Below are 17,958 nucleotides of genomic sequence, written 5' to 3'. Positions count from 1 at the left end.
AAATAGTGAACGTTGTCTGAGAGAAAGCTCTAAGTACAGGCCACAGAATTAGGTTATATGCTATCAATCCATTCTTACTTCTGGTGGATATTAGCAATAGAGCCGACTGGATATAGACCAACAATATCAGTCAACCTATAGCTATAGATTGCATCAAATAAATTATCATTTTTAAAGTGTTCTCGTATCACTCACTCAAAAAAAATGAAGCCAACTGACATTTACTCCTGAGGTGCTGACCTGTTGCACCCTCTACAACCACTGTCATTATTATTATTTGGCCCTGCTGGTCATCTATGAACATTTGAACATCTTGGCCATGTTCTGTTATAATCTCAACCCAGCACAGCCAGAAGAGGACTGGCCACCCCTCATAGCCTGGTTCCTCTCTAGGTTTCTTCCTAGGTTCCGGCCTTTCTTGGGAGTTTTTCCTAGCCACCGTGCTTCTACACCTGCATTGCTTGCTGTTTGGGGTGTACAGCACCTTGTGACATCGGCTGATGTAAGAAGGGCTTTATAAATCAATCTGATTGATACATTGCTTTCCAATTTTACTAACACATTCACAATATAGATTATGGTGACAGTGTCAAGTGTGAATCAGGGCTATATCGAGATTCATGTATAACATTTCTATTTGCCGTCAGCGTGCCTACCTTGGTGCCAGCCAGTCTCTGTATGCGTCTCCTTTAAGAGTGTTTTATCACACGGTTGATGACGCTCTCTCGTGCTGTAAACACGACTCGCTCAGCTGCGTGGCGGAGACAGCTCATACCAAGGGCCCGAGGTAGGCTACTGTATTTAGGTAGACTGGGCTATTAAAACGCTGTTCACCTCCTCATATGATATCTGCAGAATCTCCTGTCTGAGGTGCAATGGCTCGGAAGACTGACATTCCTCCTTCATACTATGGTGAGTCGCCACGTTCGTCTTTGTTTAACGTCGGTAACCGTTCTTTCTTCAAGACATGACAAAGGATAGCCTACAACAGTATGCTTACTTTTGTTATTGGGTCGCTTCTGGCGCTTGCTCTGATTTCCAAAATCTAATATTGTAGCAAGATACAATACAATATTATGCAAATGTAACGCTCATATAAAGCGATACTTTGTTACAAAATTGGATGCCGAATTAACCATGCGTGTTGGCTACCAAAATAACATTGTTTTAATTTCGAAAGTTGGCCTACTGGATATAATAATGCCATGATATTGTTTAATTCACTCCAGCCATGCAATGTAACACAAGTGAAACTTTCTATTATAGTTTGGCTATGGAGCTCTGCTTTTGTTGATCACAGAATACAGTTCCCTCTTGGGGATTAACAGTTGGCGTGCAGTGTACACAAACACATAGGTACAAAGGTTATTGTTACAGTTTTAAACGCATACTCTGGTTAAATTCAACAATTATTATTAAACGTTTCCATTTTCCTGTTCAACCATTGACAATATGACTTAAATGTATTGTTTTGATTAAGAGAACAAGTGAATTTCATCTGAAAGCCAAGATAAACAACAATGCTCATAAACAATGTCCATTGTTATTTGGCAAATAGGCAAGCAATGTAAAGAGAATATTTGTTTCCCTTTGTCCCAAGGTGACAGTTTTCTGAATGGTTGACATATGGATATTCAATCTCTGGGCAGATTTACTGTCCATTAGCTGGTCCTCTTTGTTAGGTTGTTTATGAAAATGATATAATCCTGGACTCGTGCCAGATGCCATAGAAGCCACATAACTACAGTATTTCAAGTGTGAAATGACAGCTTTTATGAGCAATAATACGGTAATAACACAGTTTACCCCAGATTATTAGACAAAGGAGCACTGATACAGTATTGCAGGCAGAGCTATGTAAGCTCTAGCTATGGCTTATGTAATTACAGAGTAATAGTCAATACACTGAAGGCTATTTTACTCATGTCTGTTGTTATTACAGAAAGTACATGTTACAATGTCTTATAAGTCGTGATTTTACAGTCATGATTATAGGATGGCTTGACCCTCATTATAATCAATCGTTACTGTGCATGATCAATCATTATAATTGGGTCATCCTTATAATAGCTGAATGAGTCACAAAACCAGTGTGTGAGCCAGCCCAGTCCAAGCAGCTTATCGGAACACATACAGTATCGTATCCACAATGTAGTCTTTGAGACAACAGGCAAAGGTAGGCTACACTTCCCTAGTATTTATTTGGACAGTGAAGCAACATTTTTTAAATTTGGCTCTATACTCTATACATTTTAAATTTGGCTCTATACTTTTTGGATTTGAGATCAAATGTTTTCATGCATAGCTATCTGTTTTACCATTTAGAAATTAATGCACTTCATGTACTCTACATGACCAAAAGTATGTGGCCACCTGCTCGTCAAAAATCTCATTCCAAAATCATGGGCATTAATATGGAGTTGGTCCCCCTTTTGCTGCTATAACAGACTCCACTCTTATGGGAAGGCTTTCAAATAGATGTTGGAACATTTCTGCAGGGATATGCTTCCATTCAGCCACAAGAGCATTAGTGAGGTCGGGCACTGATGTTGGGCGATTAGGCCTGGCTCACAGTCGGTGTCCTAATTCATCCCAAGGGTGTTCGATGAGGTTGAGATAAAGGCTCTGTTCAAGCCAGTCACGTTATTCCACACCGATCTCGACTAACCATTTCTGTATGGACCTCGCTTTGTGCACGGGGGCACTGTCATGCTGAAACAGGAAAGGGCCTTCCACAAACTGTTGCAAACTGTTGTAACCTCTGTATATAGCCTCGCTATTGTTATTTTACTGCTGGTCTTTAATTATTTGTTACTTTTATTTCTTATTCGTATTTTTTTAAAGAAATGTTTTAAACTGCATTGTTGTTAGGGCTTGTAAGTAAGCATTTCACCTGTTGTATTCGGCAAGCCAGTCACGTTATTCCACACCGATCTCGACTAACCATTTCTGTATGGACCTCGCTTTGTGCACGGGGGCACTGTCATGCTGAAACAGGAAAGGGCCTTCCACAAACTGTTGCAAACTGTTGTAACCTCTGTATATAGCCTCGCTATTGTTATTTTACTGCTGGTCTTTAATTATTTGTTACTTTTATTTCTTATTCGTATTTTTTTAAAGAAATGTTTTAAACTGCATTGTTGTTAGGGCTTGTAAGTAAGCATTTCACCTGTTGTATTCGGCGCATGTGACAAATAACATTTGATTTGAAGTTGGAAACACAGAATCGTTTAGAATGTCATTGTATGCTGTAGCATTAAGATTTCCCTTCACTGGAACTAAGGGGCCTAGCCCAAACCATGAAAAACATCCCCAGACCATTATTCCTCCTTCACCAAACGTTACAGTTAGCACTATGCATTAGGGCAGGTAGCGTTCTCATGGCATCCGCCAAACCCAGGTTCGTACATCGGACTGCCAGATGGTGAAGCTTGATTCATTACTCCAGAGAACGCGTTTCCACTGCTTCAGAGTCCAAATGGTAGCGAGCTTTACACAACTCCAGCCGACGCTTGGCATTGCGCATGGTGACCTTAGGCTTGTGTGAGGCTGCTCGGCCATGGAGACCCATTTCATCACACTCCAGAAGAACAGTTCTTGTGCTGACTTTGCTTTCGGAGGCAGTTTGGAAATTGGTAGTGAGTGTTGGAACCGAGGACAGATGGAGGTTACGTTCTGTGAGCTTGTGTGGCCTACCACTTCGCGGCTGAGCTGTTGTTGCTCCTAGATGTTTCCACTACACAAAAACAGCACTTCCAGTTGACCAGGGCAGCTCTAGCAGGCCAGCTCTAGCATCCTATGATGGTGCCATGTTGAAAGTCACTGAGCTCTTCAGTAAGGCCATTCTACTGCCAATGTGTAACGGTTTTCATGCGGTGAAGGAGAGTCGGACCAAAATGCAGCGTGTAGATTGCGATCCATGTTTAATGAACAAACGTAAACACGGATCAAATACTACAAAACAAAGAACGTAATGAACGTAACGAAAACCGAAACAGCCTATACTTGTGTAAACTAACACAGAGACAGGAACAAGGACACTAAGGACAATCACCCACGAAACACACAAAGAATATGGCTGCCTAAATATGGTTCCCAATCAGAGACAACGATAATCACCTGACTCTGATTGAGAACCCCCTCAGGCAGCCATAGACTAACGCTAGACATCCTACAAAACCCCAAGACAAAAACACACCACAATAACCCATGTCACACCCTGGCCTGACCGAATAAATGAAGAATAAACATAATATATTTCGACCAGTGCGTGACACAATGGTTGTCTATGGACGTTGCATGGCTGTGTGCTCAATTTTTGTAAATAACAGAAATCTTGAGGTTTTGCTCACCTGAGGTAAAGTATCTCATGATAAGTTGTAGACCACACTATCTACCTAGAGTGTTTTCATCTGTATTTTTTGTAGCTGTTTACATACCACCACAGACTGCTGGCACTAAGACCGCACTGAATGAGCAGTATTCCGCCATAAGCAAACAAGAAAACGCTCACCCAGAGGCGGCGCTCCTAGTAGCTGGGGAGTTTAATGCAGGGAAACTTAAATCAGTTTTACCAAATTTCTATCAGCATGTTAAATGTGCAACCAGAGGGGGAAAAAACTCTGGGTCACCTTTACTCCACACACAGAGACGCATACAAAGCTCTCCCTCGCTCTCCACTTGGCAAATCTGACCGTAATTCTATCCTCCTGATTCCTGCTTACAAGCAAAAATTAAAGCAGGAAGCACCAGTGACTCGATCAATAAAAAAGTGGTCAGATGAAGCAGATGCTAAGCTACAAGACTGTTTTGCTAGCACAGACTGGAATATGTTCCGGGATGTTCCAGTCATTGGCTTCATCAATAAGTGCATTGATGACGTAAACCCCACAGTGACCAAAAGTACATACCCCAACCGGAAGCCATGGATTACAGGCAACATCCGGACTGACCTAAAGGCTAGACCTGCTGCTTTCAAGGAGTGGGACTTTAATGCGGAGGCTTATAAAAAATCCCGTTATGCCCTCTGACGAACCATCAAACAGGCAAAGCATCAATACAGGACTAAGATCGAATCGTACTACAGCGACTCTGATGCTCATCAGATGTGGCAGGGCTTGCAAACCATTACAGACTACAAAGGGAAGCACAGCCGAGAGCTGCCCAGTAACACGAGGCAAATAACACTGAAACATGCATGAGAGAACCAGCTGTTCCGGAAGACTTTGATCACGCTCTACGCAGCCGAAGACTTTTAAACAGGTCAACATTCACAAGGCCGCAGGGCCAGACGGAATACCAGGACGTGTACTGCAAGCATGCTGGCAACTGGCAAGGTTGAGAGCTTCAAGTTCCTTGGTGTCCACATTACCAACAAACTATCATGGTCCAAGCACACCAATAACGTCGTGAAGAGGGCACAACAAAACCTATTCCCCCTCAGGGGACTGAAAAGATTTGGCATGGGTCCTCAGATCCTCAAAAGGTTCTACAGCTGCACAATCGAGAGCATCCTGGCTGGTTGTATCACTGCCTGGTATGGCAACTGCTCGGCCTCTGACAGCAAGGCACAACAGAGGGTAGTACATACGGGGCCAAGCTTCCTGCCATCCAGGACATACCATGCAGTATCAGAGGAAGGCCCTAAAATTTGTCAATGACTCCAGCCACCCGAGTCATAGACTGTTCTCTCTGCTACCGCACGGAAAGTGCTACCGGAGCGCCAGTTCCAGGTCGAAGAGGGTTTTAAACAGCTTCTACCCCCAAGCCATAAGACTCCTGAACATCTAATTAAAAGGCCACCCCAGACTATTTGCATTGCCCCCTCCCCCCTTTACACTGCTGCTACTCACTTTGTTATCTATGCATCATCACTTTAGTTAATAACTCTACCTACATGTACATATTACCTCAACTAACCGGTGCTCCTGCACATTGACTCTGTACCGGTACACCCTTATATATTGTCTCACTATTGTAATTTTACTGCTGCTCTTTAATTACTTGTTACTTTTATTTCTTACATTTTTTTGTTATTTTTTTAACTGCATTGTTGATTAGGGGCTCGTAAGTAAGCATTTCACTGTAAGGTCTACACCTGTTGTATCCGGCGCATGTGACTAATACAATTTGATTTGATTGAGTGTTTGTTGCAGCTCGTTCCAGTCGCTCGCGACCCAGGGACGTGTCGGTGTGTCCAAACTTTTGACTAATACTGCACATATTCTATTCTTATTAACAATAAAAGTGACTCCAATATGTCACAATATCTTATTGTGCTTTGAGGACAATACAGTGCCACTGACACGGCCTGCAACGAAAACATGCGGACTCTCCTTCACTGCAGCCAAGGTGAGAAAAACATTTAAACGTGTTAACCCTCGCAAGGCTGCAGGCCCAGACGGCATCCCCAGCCGCGGCCTCAGAACATGCACAGACCAGCTGGCTGGTGTGTTTACGGACATATTCAATCAATCCCTATACCAGTCTGCTGTTCCCACATGCTTCAAGAGGGCCACCATTGTTCCTGTTCCCAAGAAAGCTAAGGTAACTGAGCTAAACGACTACCCCCCCGTAGCACTCACTTCCGTCATCATGAAGTGTTTTGAGAGACTAGTCAAGGACCATATCACCTCCACCCTACCTGACACCCTAGACCCACTCCAATTTGCTTACCGCCCAAATAGGTCCACAGACGATGCAATCTCAACCTCACTGCACACTGCCCTAACCCATCTGGACAAGAGGAATACCTATGTGAGAATGCTGTTCATCGACTACAGCTCGGGATTTAACACCATATTACCCTCCAAGCTCGTCATCAAGCTCGAGACCCTGGGTCTCGACCCCGCCCTGTGCAACTGGGTACTGGACTTCCTGACGGGCCGCCTCCAGGTGGTGAGGGTAGGCAACAACATCTCCACCCCGCTGATCCTCAACACTGGGGCCCCACAAGGGTGCGTTCTGAGCCCTCTCTTGTACTCCCTGTTCACCCACGACTGCGTGGCCACGCACGCCTCCAACTCAATCATCAAGTTTGCGGACGACACAACAGTGGTAGGCTTGATTACCAACAATGACGAGACGGCCTACAGGGAGGAGGTGAGGGCCCTCGGAGTGTGGTGTCAGGAAAATAACCTCACACTCAACGTCAACAAAACTAAGGAGAGGATTGTGGACTTCAGGCAACAGCAGAGGGAACACCCCCCTATCCACATCGATGGAACAGTTGTGGAGAGGGTAGTAAGTTTTAAGTTCCTCGGCATACACATCACAGACAAACTGAATTGGTCCACTCACACAGACAGCATCGTGAAGAAGGCGCAGCAGCGCCTCTTCAACCTCAGGAGGCTGAAGAAATTCGGCTTGTCACCAAAAGCACTCACAAACTTCTACAGATGCACAATTGAGAGCATCCTAGCGGGCTGTATCACCGCCTGGTACGGCAACTGCTCCGCCCACAACCGTAAGGCTCTCCAGAGGGTAGTGAGGTCTGCACAACGCATCACCGGGGGCAAACTACCTGCCCTCCAGGACACCTACACCACCCGATGGTACAGGAAGGCCATAAAGATCATCAAGGATAACAACCACCCGAGCCACTGCCTGTTCACCCCGCTATCATCCAGAAGGCGAGGTCAGTACAGGTGCATCAAAGCTGGGACCGAGAGACTGAAAAACAGCTTCTATCTCAAGGCCATCAGACTGTTAAACAGCAACCACTAACTTTGAGCGGCTGCTGCCAACACACTGACTCAACTCCAGCCACTTTAATAATGGGAATTGATGGGAAATGATGTAAAATATATCACTAGCCACTTTAAACAATGCTACCTAATATAATGTTTACATACCCTACATTATTCATCTCATATGTATACGTATATACTGTACTCTATATCATCTACTGCATCTTTATGTAATACATGTATCACTAGCCACTTTAACTATGCCACTTTGTTTACATACTCATCTCATATGTATATACTGTACTCGATACCATCTACTGTATCTTGCCTATGCCGCTCTGTACCATCACTCATTCATATATCTTTATGTACATATTCTTTATCCCCTTACACTTGTGTATAAGACAGTAGTTTTGGAATTGTTAGTTAGATTACTTGTTGGTTATTACTGCATTGTCGGAACTAGAAGCACAAGCATTTCGCTACACTCGCATTAACATCTGCTAACCATGTGTATGTGACAAATAAAATCTTATTTGATTTACCAGTAATTTATATTGGGCACAACAGCATCTGAAACACAACCAAAACAACTGCAAATGCATCCAATGAGTTTATAGAGTCACAAGCTTGATGTAGTCATTGCATGCTGTGAGTATGGACCCAAATACTAAACCTTTGACTAAATTGAAAACACTAAGTGAATGTGTGTATATACAGTGGCAAGAAAAAGTATGTGAACTCATTGGAAATACCTGGATTTCTGGATAAATTGGTCTTAAAATGTGATCTGATCTTCATCTAATTCACAACAAAAGACAAACACAGTCTGTAGACATTCACAGTGCAGGGTGGGAAAAGTATGTGAACCCTTGGATTTAGTAACTGGTTGACCCTGTTTTGGCCACTCCAGGAGGCATATTTTCTTTTGTTGAAGCGTATTTTCTTCTGTTGATTTACTTCTGTGATTTGGGTCGTTGTCCTGTTGCATCATCCAACTTCTGTTGAGCTTCAATTGGCGGACAGATAGCCTCCTGCAAAATGTCTTGATAAACTTGGGAATATATTTTTGTGTCGATGATAGCAAGCTGTCCAGGCCATGAGGCAGCAAAGCATCAGCAAACCATGATGCTCCCTCCACCATACTTTACAGTTGGGATGAGGTTTTGATGTTGGTGTGCTGTGCCTTTTTTTTCTCCACACATATTGTTGTGTGTTCCTTCCAAACAACTAAACTGTAGTTTCATCTGTCCACAGAACATTTTGGTAGTAGTGCTGTGGAACATCCAGGTGCACTTTAGCAAACTTCAGACGTGCAGCAATGTTTTTTTGGACAGCAATGGCTTCTTCTTGTTTAGTGTTTTACGTATTGTAAACTTGTCAACAGAGATGTTAGCCTGTTCGAGAGATTTCTGTTAGTCTTTAGCTGACACTCTAGGATTCTTCTTAAGCTCATTGAGCATTCTGCGCTGTGCTCTTGCAGTCATCTTTGCAAGACCGCCACTCCTAGGGCGAGTAGCAACAGTTCTGAACTTTCTCCATTTATAGACAATTTGTTTTACCATGGACTGATGAATATCAAGGCTTTTAGAGATACTTTTGCAACCCTTTCCAGCTTTATGCAAGTCAACAATTCTTAATTTTAAGTCTTCTGAGATCTCTTTTGTTCGACGCATGGTTCACATCAGGCAATGCTTCTTGTGAATAGCAAACTCAAATTTTGTGAGTTTTTTTTATAGGGCAAGGCAGCTCTAACCAACATCTCCAATCTCGTCTCATTGATTGGACTCCAGGTTAGCTGACTCCTGACTCCAATTAGCTTTTGGAGAAGTCATTAGCCTAGGGGTTTGCATACTTTTTCCAACCTACACTGTGAATGTTTAAAATAAGTACCCAGTATAGACAAGAAAAATACAATAATTTGTGTGTTATTAGTTTAAGCACCCTATTTTGTTTGTTGTTGGTGTGAATTAGATGAAGATCAGATCAAATTTGATGACCAATTTATGCAGAAATCCAGGTAATTCCAAAGGGTTCGGATACTCTTTCTTGCCACTGTATAGTGAATCTAGTCCCCCCATTAGAATGTGTCATATAGTGTATTCAATTGAATCAAAAGTGTAGTATTTGGGCCCATATTCATAACATGCAATGACTACAATAAGCTTGTGATTCTATAAACATGATGGATGCATTTGCAGTTGTTTTGGTTGTGTTTCGGGATTATGTTGTGCCCAATTGAAATTAATGGTAAGTAATGTATTGTGTCATATTGGTGCCACTCTTTTATTGTTAATTAGAATATAATATCTTTCTGAACTCTTCTACATTAAAGGGATACTTCGGGATTATGAAAATTAAGCACTTTATCTACTTACCCAGGATCAGATGAACTTGTGGATACCATTTTTATCTCTCTCTGTACAGTTTGAAGGAAATTGCTAACTAACTTTAGCACAATGACTGGAAGTCTATGGTAAAAGCTAGCAGGCTAGCTTTACCATAGACATTGTCATTGTGCTAACGCTAGTTAGCCTTGGCTCGCCAAACTTCCTCTAACGTGATTTATACTGGACGCAGAAACATTAACAATGTTATCCACCAATTCATCTGACTCTGGTGCAGTAGACAAAGGGCTTCATTGCCAAAATCCCGAAGTATCCCTTTAATGTGGATGCTGCCATCATTACAGATAATCATGAATGAATTGAGAATAATGATGAGTGAGAAAGTTATAGATGCAGAAAGGTCATGCCCCATAACATGCTAACCTATCACCATTACCACCAACTGGAGAGGTTAGGATTGTCTTGGTTGTATGATATTTATGCATCTGCTACTTTCTCACTCATCATTAGTCACAGTCTTTCAGGATTGTCCTTAATCATGGCAGCATCCACGTTAATGTAGAAGTGTTCAGAAACATATTCTATTCTTATTTACAATAAAGGTGACTCCAAAATGACACACAATACATTATTTGCCATTCCTTTCTATTGGGCCTAGCATCATCTGAAGCACAACCAAAGCAAGCTGCAAATCCATCCAACAAGTTGGTCGAGTCACAAGCTTGATGTCGTCATTGCGTGCTAGGAATACGGGACCAAATACTAGACGTTTGACTAAGTGCAAAACACGATAAGTGAATTTGTCCAAATACTTATAACGCCTTCAAATGGAAGGACTAGATACTTAAAGTGCTTTCATTTCTAAATGGTATAAAAAAATGATATGTATGTATGAAAATATCCTCAAATAAAAGGTGACATTATGTACCATCACCTCATAAAACAAAATGCTGGAGTATAGAGCCAAAGTATAGAGACAAGTTCTAAATAAATATGTAGGGGAGTGTATATAGTAAAACTAATTGTCATTGTTAGTGAGTGTCATGGTCCGTATATTCAGTATGACTTCATGGGAAAGTTGCAGTGTCTGTCATCTCTCTCCACACTAACCCTGTGTATCACTCGGTTCCCATGACTCCAGGCCCCTGCCAATCATGTTTCTAGCATGTCAGCTGGAGTTTGACCTCTTACCCCAAACTCAGGATTCAGCCCACACTTTAACGGGATAGTTCGGGATTTTGGCAATGAAGCCCTTTATCCGCTTCCTCGGAGTCAGATGAACTTATGGTACCATTTTTATGTCTCTGCGCCCGCTGCTAACTAGTGTCAGCGCTATCTTAACGCAAAGACTGGATGTCGTCGGGAAAAGCTAGCATGTCTTTGCGCTAAGCTAGTTAACGAAGTCTCGCAAAACTACCTCCAAATTACTTCATACTGGACGCAGAAACATAAAAACGGTACCACATGATCATCTGACTCTGGGGAAGTAGATAAAGGGCTTCACACAAAATCCTGAACTATCCCTTTAACACTGTGATGAAGCAGAGCTAGAGAGAAAGCTTTACTACGACATTCTGAACATAAAGTTTCAACATTTGATTGTATGCTTATGGTGTAAACTACCTGATCACTCCAATGCAACACGTTGCTGTAATTATCTAAAGAAATGGGAATAAGCTCCTCCATCTGAGAAGGGAATTGAGGCTCTGCGTCTTTAAATGCAACCTGGGCAGTTGGAGACTTAGTCAGTGGCGCATGGAATGGAGTTGTGCTGACTCCCCATGTTTAGGTCAGCTGATCTGTCCAAATGGCCTCTCTCTGGCGCTGTTGCTCAGTCAGCCAGCCTGTCCAAATGGTCTTTCACTGGCAGAGAGGGATACTAGGGGTAAAAAGTCTATCGTCCTCCCCAACCTGCCTTTAGCAAAATGGAAATGGATGAGATGGTCACACACACACACACACACTAGGCAAGCAAGCAACAATACACATATATTTGATACACACTTGCAGATATGCTCAGTTTGTGCACATTCTATCACACACCAACTTTCACACTTCCAGTGCTTTTTCACAGACAATCAAAAAACCGTTATTAAGTGACAATTTAGATAGAGTAGCGTTCACCGTCAAAAAATGATGAGCTGGGCACCTTGATAATTAACACATTTCTCGCATGATCAGCTTGCCTGAGTGTGGCATTTCTACACCCATGATTGGCTTTTAAGTGCCTCGGCGCTCTGCTACCACTCACTCCATATGAAGACTGATGGTATCACAGTGTGGTACTCCTACACACCTTCGTTTACTCTGTCTTGATGCTCGTACTCATTATTTTGAACGAGGTTATGTTCTTCCCCTATGAAATGCCTCAGCACTTTCCTCAGACTATTACAGTGGTGCCTATCACGGTTGCCTGAAGTTTCGGAGATGATGACAGACTTGAGTCAGTTAAAAACTTCCACAAGCACACATTGTACCAAGTCAGGCGAACATGAACTGCCTTTTCTTGACCCTGCGCAAATTGAACAGAGTTGGCTCTAAATGGACAACTATGTCTCTTTGTTTCAGGCAACGCTATGCACACAGGCATTGCTTCAATATCCAATTTGCAGCATGGATACAGTCCCTCTCTGTGTTGGACTGCTGGGCTAACTTACAACGACAGTGATTTATTAAGCACAACCCAAAGACAGAGTGAATGAGACGGCTGCAATCACAGCATGCAAACAGCTTCAGGTCTTTGTTTGAGTCTGTGATACTGTGAGGTCGGGGATCATGATGACGGTGGTGGAGCATACACTGTGTCGAATGATTCAGGTCCGACAACCGATTCCACACACAGCTGGATCATTATCCTGAGATGAAAGTCATCGATTGTTGCTCCCGTGCTATTTATTCTGTATGTGGGGCTGCAGAGGTAGGGCCTTTATGTAAAACATTTCAGGGATATGCTATTATACTGGGTTCTCAGCCAACTCCACACTGATGTGAATTAGAAAATGACTGAGAAATAGAGAGAGGAGAGCGAGAAAGGAAAAAACGCTAGAGGCATAGGCTTATGAGAATCCCTGAGCCTGAGGATAAGCACCAAGAGGTTCTAAATTAACATTAACCACATTAAGAGGCTGGCCCTCCCTCAAGGCCCCCAAATCAAGTGTTACTGTCACTTAATCAATTAAGTTAACTAAGTGATTGTTTTGGGTACTGGCTGTAACGCCACATGCAACTTTAGTCAAATTGGCAACAGACTGATATTAGAGAGTTGTTGTGCATGTCATTGAAGTGTCACATTTGATTAGATGGTCAGGATTCTTATGGCTTGGGGGGTAGAAGATGTTTAGAAGCCTCTTGGACCTAGACTTGGCGCTCTGGTACTGCTTGCCATGTGTATTGCTGTGAATTGTTAGATACTACTGCGCTGTTGGAGCTAGGAACACAAGCATTTCGCTACACCCGCAATAACATCTGCTAAATACGTGTATCACATATGATTTGATTTGATCACTGTATTAGGGAGAGAATTTAGTCTGAAATGCAATGTGTAGTGTTAATAACAATAAAGGAAGAACATTGCATGTGTTTGTGTGTGTACTTGATTTAGCATTTAAGCTGTGGTGCCTCACCCCAAACCTACATATTACACAAGCCCCCAAAGGTGAATCGAGATTAATAAACAGGCGACATTTCCCGCGTCTCACCCCTAAAATCCATATAAACCCAAACCAAAGCCAGTTGAGCCTGTCACTGGTCCAGAATGAGACTCATTTCACAGGAAAACAGGGCCACTAGTGACATGCCTAGGGACCTAGCTCCCCCCCCTCCCATCACACCCTGCTACATCAAACAAGTAGCCAAGGTCACAGTCCCCCAAACACACTGCCTGCTTGCCGCTCTTTCTCTCTACTCTGGCTCTGTCTGCTGCAGGCTAGCTGTCAGAGGCTGACACTAAAATGCTAACCCTAACCCCCTGGGGGAGCCCACCCTGTGCCCTGCTGCCTCTCTCCTCTCTACAGAGTGGATGTCAGTGTGGTGTCTTACGGTTTTGGAACAGGGGGCTGTTTAAATATTGCTCCTATGTTGAAGTCCACTCCAGATATGCCAGCCACAGTGCATCTGTGGTTCTGGTGGCTCAGTTGGTTGGAGCATGGTGGTTGTTAAGCCAGAGTTGTGGATTTGATTCCTGCATAGGCAGAGGATCTATTGGGGGGAATTGAGTAAAGCTGAGTGAGGACTCAGGAGTCTGTGATATAAGTGCAGACATTTGGGAGTTCTAGTTTGGAGAGGATGGACTTTTCCAGGTGTATGTGACATTAGTGAGAGCGAGAGGGAACAGTGCTGAGAGAGAGTGAGAGAGAGAGAGTGGTTGTGTATGCATGTCCTAATAAACTAAAATATAATACAGCCCTCTAGAGTGTTTAGACCGCTTTGATTTCTTCTGTGATGGATTCCAAATCCTTTATTTAGGTTGGGCCATAGCAGGGAGAGTGGGTAGTGTGATCAGCATGCTGCACCCAATGTGAGGCTCAGCGCGGTTTTATGTTAAGGCAGTTCTCACTGTGTGTGTGTGTGTGTGTGTGTGCGCATGCTCGCACGTTCAGTGGGGTTTACTAATATCTAATATACTAATAACACTTTGAAGCTGAAGGTCTGCCCTAAAGACCCGCTCTCTTGACCCTTGGTGTCCCAAGCTTGAGATAAGTTGGGTTTGGTGGAGTGTTATGACAGAACACAGACGGACTGGGTCGATACAGTATACAGGCCAGAGAGAAGAAGATGAGCCTTAAAAAACTGCTACGGTTTTCAAATCAAATCAAGTGGAATTGTATTTGTCACATGCACCGAATACAACAGGTGTAGACCTTAGCGTGAAATGCTTACTGACACGCCCTTAACCAACAATGCAGTTTTAAGAAAAATAAGACTTAAGAAAATATTTACTAAATAACCTAAAGTTTAAAAAAGGAACACAATAATGAGGCTATATATACAGGGTGTACCGGTATTGGCTAGCTGTCTAAATCGCCGTGACCCCCAACCAACCTCTCCACTCACTGGACCCTTTTGATCACTCGACTAAGCATGCCTCTCCTTAATGTCAATATGCCTTGTCCATTGCTGTTCTGGTTAGTGTTTATTGGCTTATTTCACTGTAGAGCCTCTAGTCCTGCTCACTATACCTCATCCAACCTATTAGTTCCACCACCCACACATGCAATGACATCTCCTGGATTCAATGATGTTTCTAGAGACAATATCTCTCTCTTCATCACTCAATACCTAGGTTTACCTTTACTGTATTCACATCCTACCATACCTTTGTCTGTACATTATACCTTGATGCTATTTTATCGCCACCAGAAACCTCCTTTTACTCTCTTTTCCAGACGTTCTAGACGACCAATTCTTATTGCTTTTAGCCGCACCCTTATTCTACTCCGCCTCTGTTCCTCTGGCAATGTAGAGGTGAATCCAGGCCCTGCAGTGCCTAGCTCCACTCCTATTCCCCAGGCGCTCTCTTTTGACGACTTCTGTAACCGTAATAGCCTTGGTTTCATGCATGTTAACATTAGAAGCCTCCTCCCTAAGTTTGTTCTATAAGTTTGTTCTCACTCTGCCAACCCGGATGTTCTAGCTGGGTCTCAATCCTGGCTTAGGAAGACCACCAAAAATTCTGAAATTTTAATTCCAAACTACAACATTTTCAAACAAGATAGAACTGCCAAAAGGGGGCGGTGTTGCAATCTACTGCAGAGATAGCCTGCAGAGTTCTGTCCTACTATCCAGGTGTGTACGCAAACAATTTGAACTTCTACTTTTAAAAATCAACCTCTCTAAAAACAAGTCTCTCACCGTTGCCTCCTGCTATAGACCACCCTCTGCCCCCAGCTGTGCTCTGGACACCATATGTGAACTGATTGCCCCCCATCTATCTTCAGAGCTCGTGCTGCTAGGCGACCTAAACCGGAACATGCTTAACACCCCAGCCATCCTACAATCTAAACTTGATGCCCTCAATCTCACACAAATTATCAATGAACCTACCAGGTACCTCCCCAAAGCCTTAAACACGAGCTCCCTCATAGATATCATCCTAACCAACTTGCCCTCTAAATACACCTCTGCTGTCTTCAACCAAGATCTCAGCGATCACTGCCTCATTGCCTGCATCCGTAATGGGTCAGCGTTCAAATGACCTCCACTCATCACTGTAAAATGCTCCTTGAAACGCTTCAGCGAGCAGGCCTTTCTAATCGACCTGGCCGGGGTATCCTGGAAGGATATTGATCTCATCCCGTCAGTAGAGGATGCCTGGATATTTTTTTTAAATGCCTTCATAACCATCTTAAATAAACATGCCCCATTCAAGAAATTTAGAACCAGGAACAGATATAGCCCTTGGTTCTCCCAAGACCTGACTGCCCTTAACCAACACAACAACATCCTATGGCATTCTGCATTAGCATCGGACAGCCTCCATGATATGTAGCTGTTCAGGGAAGCTAGAAACCATTATACACAGGCAGTTATACAAAGGCAGCCAAGACTAGCTTTTTCAAGCAGAAATTTGCTTCCTGCAACACTAACTCAAAAAAGTTCTGGGACACTGTAAAGTCCATGGAGAATAAGAACACCTCCTCCCAGCTGCCCACTGCACTGAAGATAGGAAACACTGTCACCACTTATAAATCCACCATAATTGAGAATTTCAAAAAGTATTTTTCTACGGCTGGCCATGCTTTCCATTTGGCTACTCCTACCCCGGTCAACAGCACTGCACCCCCCACAGCAACTCGCCCAAGCCTTTCCCATTTCTCCTTCTACCAAATCCATTCAGCTGATGTTCTGAAAGAGCTGCAAAATCTGGACCCCTACAAATCATCCGGGCTAGACAATCTGGACCCTTTCTTTCTAAAATTATCTGCCGAAATTGTTGCCACCCCTATTACTAGCCTGTTCAAGATTGGAAAGCAGCTGCGGTCATCCCCCTCTTCAAAGGGGGGGTCACTCTTGACCCAAACTGCTGCAGACCTATATCTATCCTACCATGCCTTTCTAAGTTCTTCGAAAGACAAGTCAACAAACAGATTACCGACCATTTCGAATCTCACCATACCATATCTGGTTTCAGAGCTGGTCATGGATGCACCTCAGCCACGCTCAAGGTCCTAAACGATATTTTAACCGCCATCGATAAGAAACATTACTGTGCAGCCATATTCATTGATCTGGCCAAGGCTTTCGAGTCTGTCAATCACCACATTCTCATCGGCAGACTCGACAGCCTTGGTTTCTCAAATGATTGCCTTGCCTGGTTCACCAACTACTTCTCTGATAGAGTTCAGTGTGTCAAATCGGAGGGTCTGCTGTCCGGAACTCTGGCAGTCTCTATGGGGGTGCCACAGGGTTCAATTCTTGGACTGACTCTCTTCTCTGCTGGTGAGTCTCTGATCCACCTCTACGCAGACGACACCATTCTGTATACTTTTGGCCCTTCTTTGGACACTGTGTTAACAACCCTCCAGGCAAGCTTCAATGCCATACAACTCTCCTTCCGTGGCCTCCAATTGCTCTTAAATACAAGTAAAACTAAATGCATGCTCTTCAACCGATCGCTACCTGCACCTACCCGCCTGTCCAACATCACTACTCTGGACGGCTCTGACTTAGAATACGTGGACAACTACAAATACTTAGGTGTCTGGTTAGACTGTAAACTCTCCTTCCAGACCCATATCAAACATCTCCAATCCAAAGTTAAATCTATAATTGGCTTCCTATTTCGCAACAAATCATCCTTCACTCATGCTGCCAAACATACCCTTGTAAAACTGAACATCCTACCAATCCTCGACTTTGGCGATGTCATTTACAAAATAGCCTCCAATACCCTACTCAACAAATTGGATGCAGTCTATCACAGT

General features: G+C 43.3%; 1 protein-coding gene across 3 annotated transcripts in view; it reads left to right on the top strand.

The window, feature by feature from the left end:
• The first annotated feature begins 738 nt into the window (after window positions 1–738).
• LOC135512571 (choline transporter-like protein 5-B) overlaps window positions 739–17,958 on the top strand; it is a 63,599-nt gene continuing 46,379 nt past the window's right edge. For all 3 annotated transcript variants that reach the window (XM_064934725.1, XM_064934727.1, XM_064934726.1), the window contains exon 1: window positions 739–912. In XM_064934725.1, coding sequence (XP_064790797.1) covers window positions 876–912 — 37 coding nt within the window. In that variant the 5' untranslated portion in view covers window positions 739–875. The remainder of the gene's footprint in view (window positions 913–17,958) is intronic.

The sequence above is a fragment of the Oncorhynchus masou genome, chromosome 24 (genome assembly GCF_036934945.1).
Source record: "Oncorhynchus masou masou isolate Uvic2021 chromosome 24, UVic_Omas_1.1, whole genome shotgun sequence".
Lineage (NCBI taxonomy): Eukaryota > Metazoa > Chordata > Actinopteri > Salmoniformes > Salmonidae > Oncorhynchus > Oncorhynchus masou.
The sequence above is the reverse complement of the archived record's forward strand: the minus strand, read 5'-3'. Positions and strand labels throughout refer to the sequence as shown.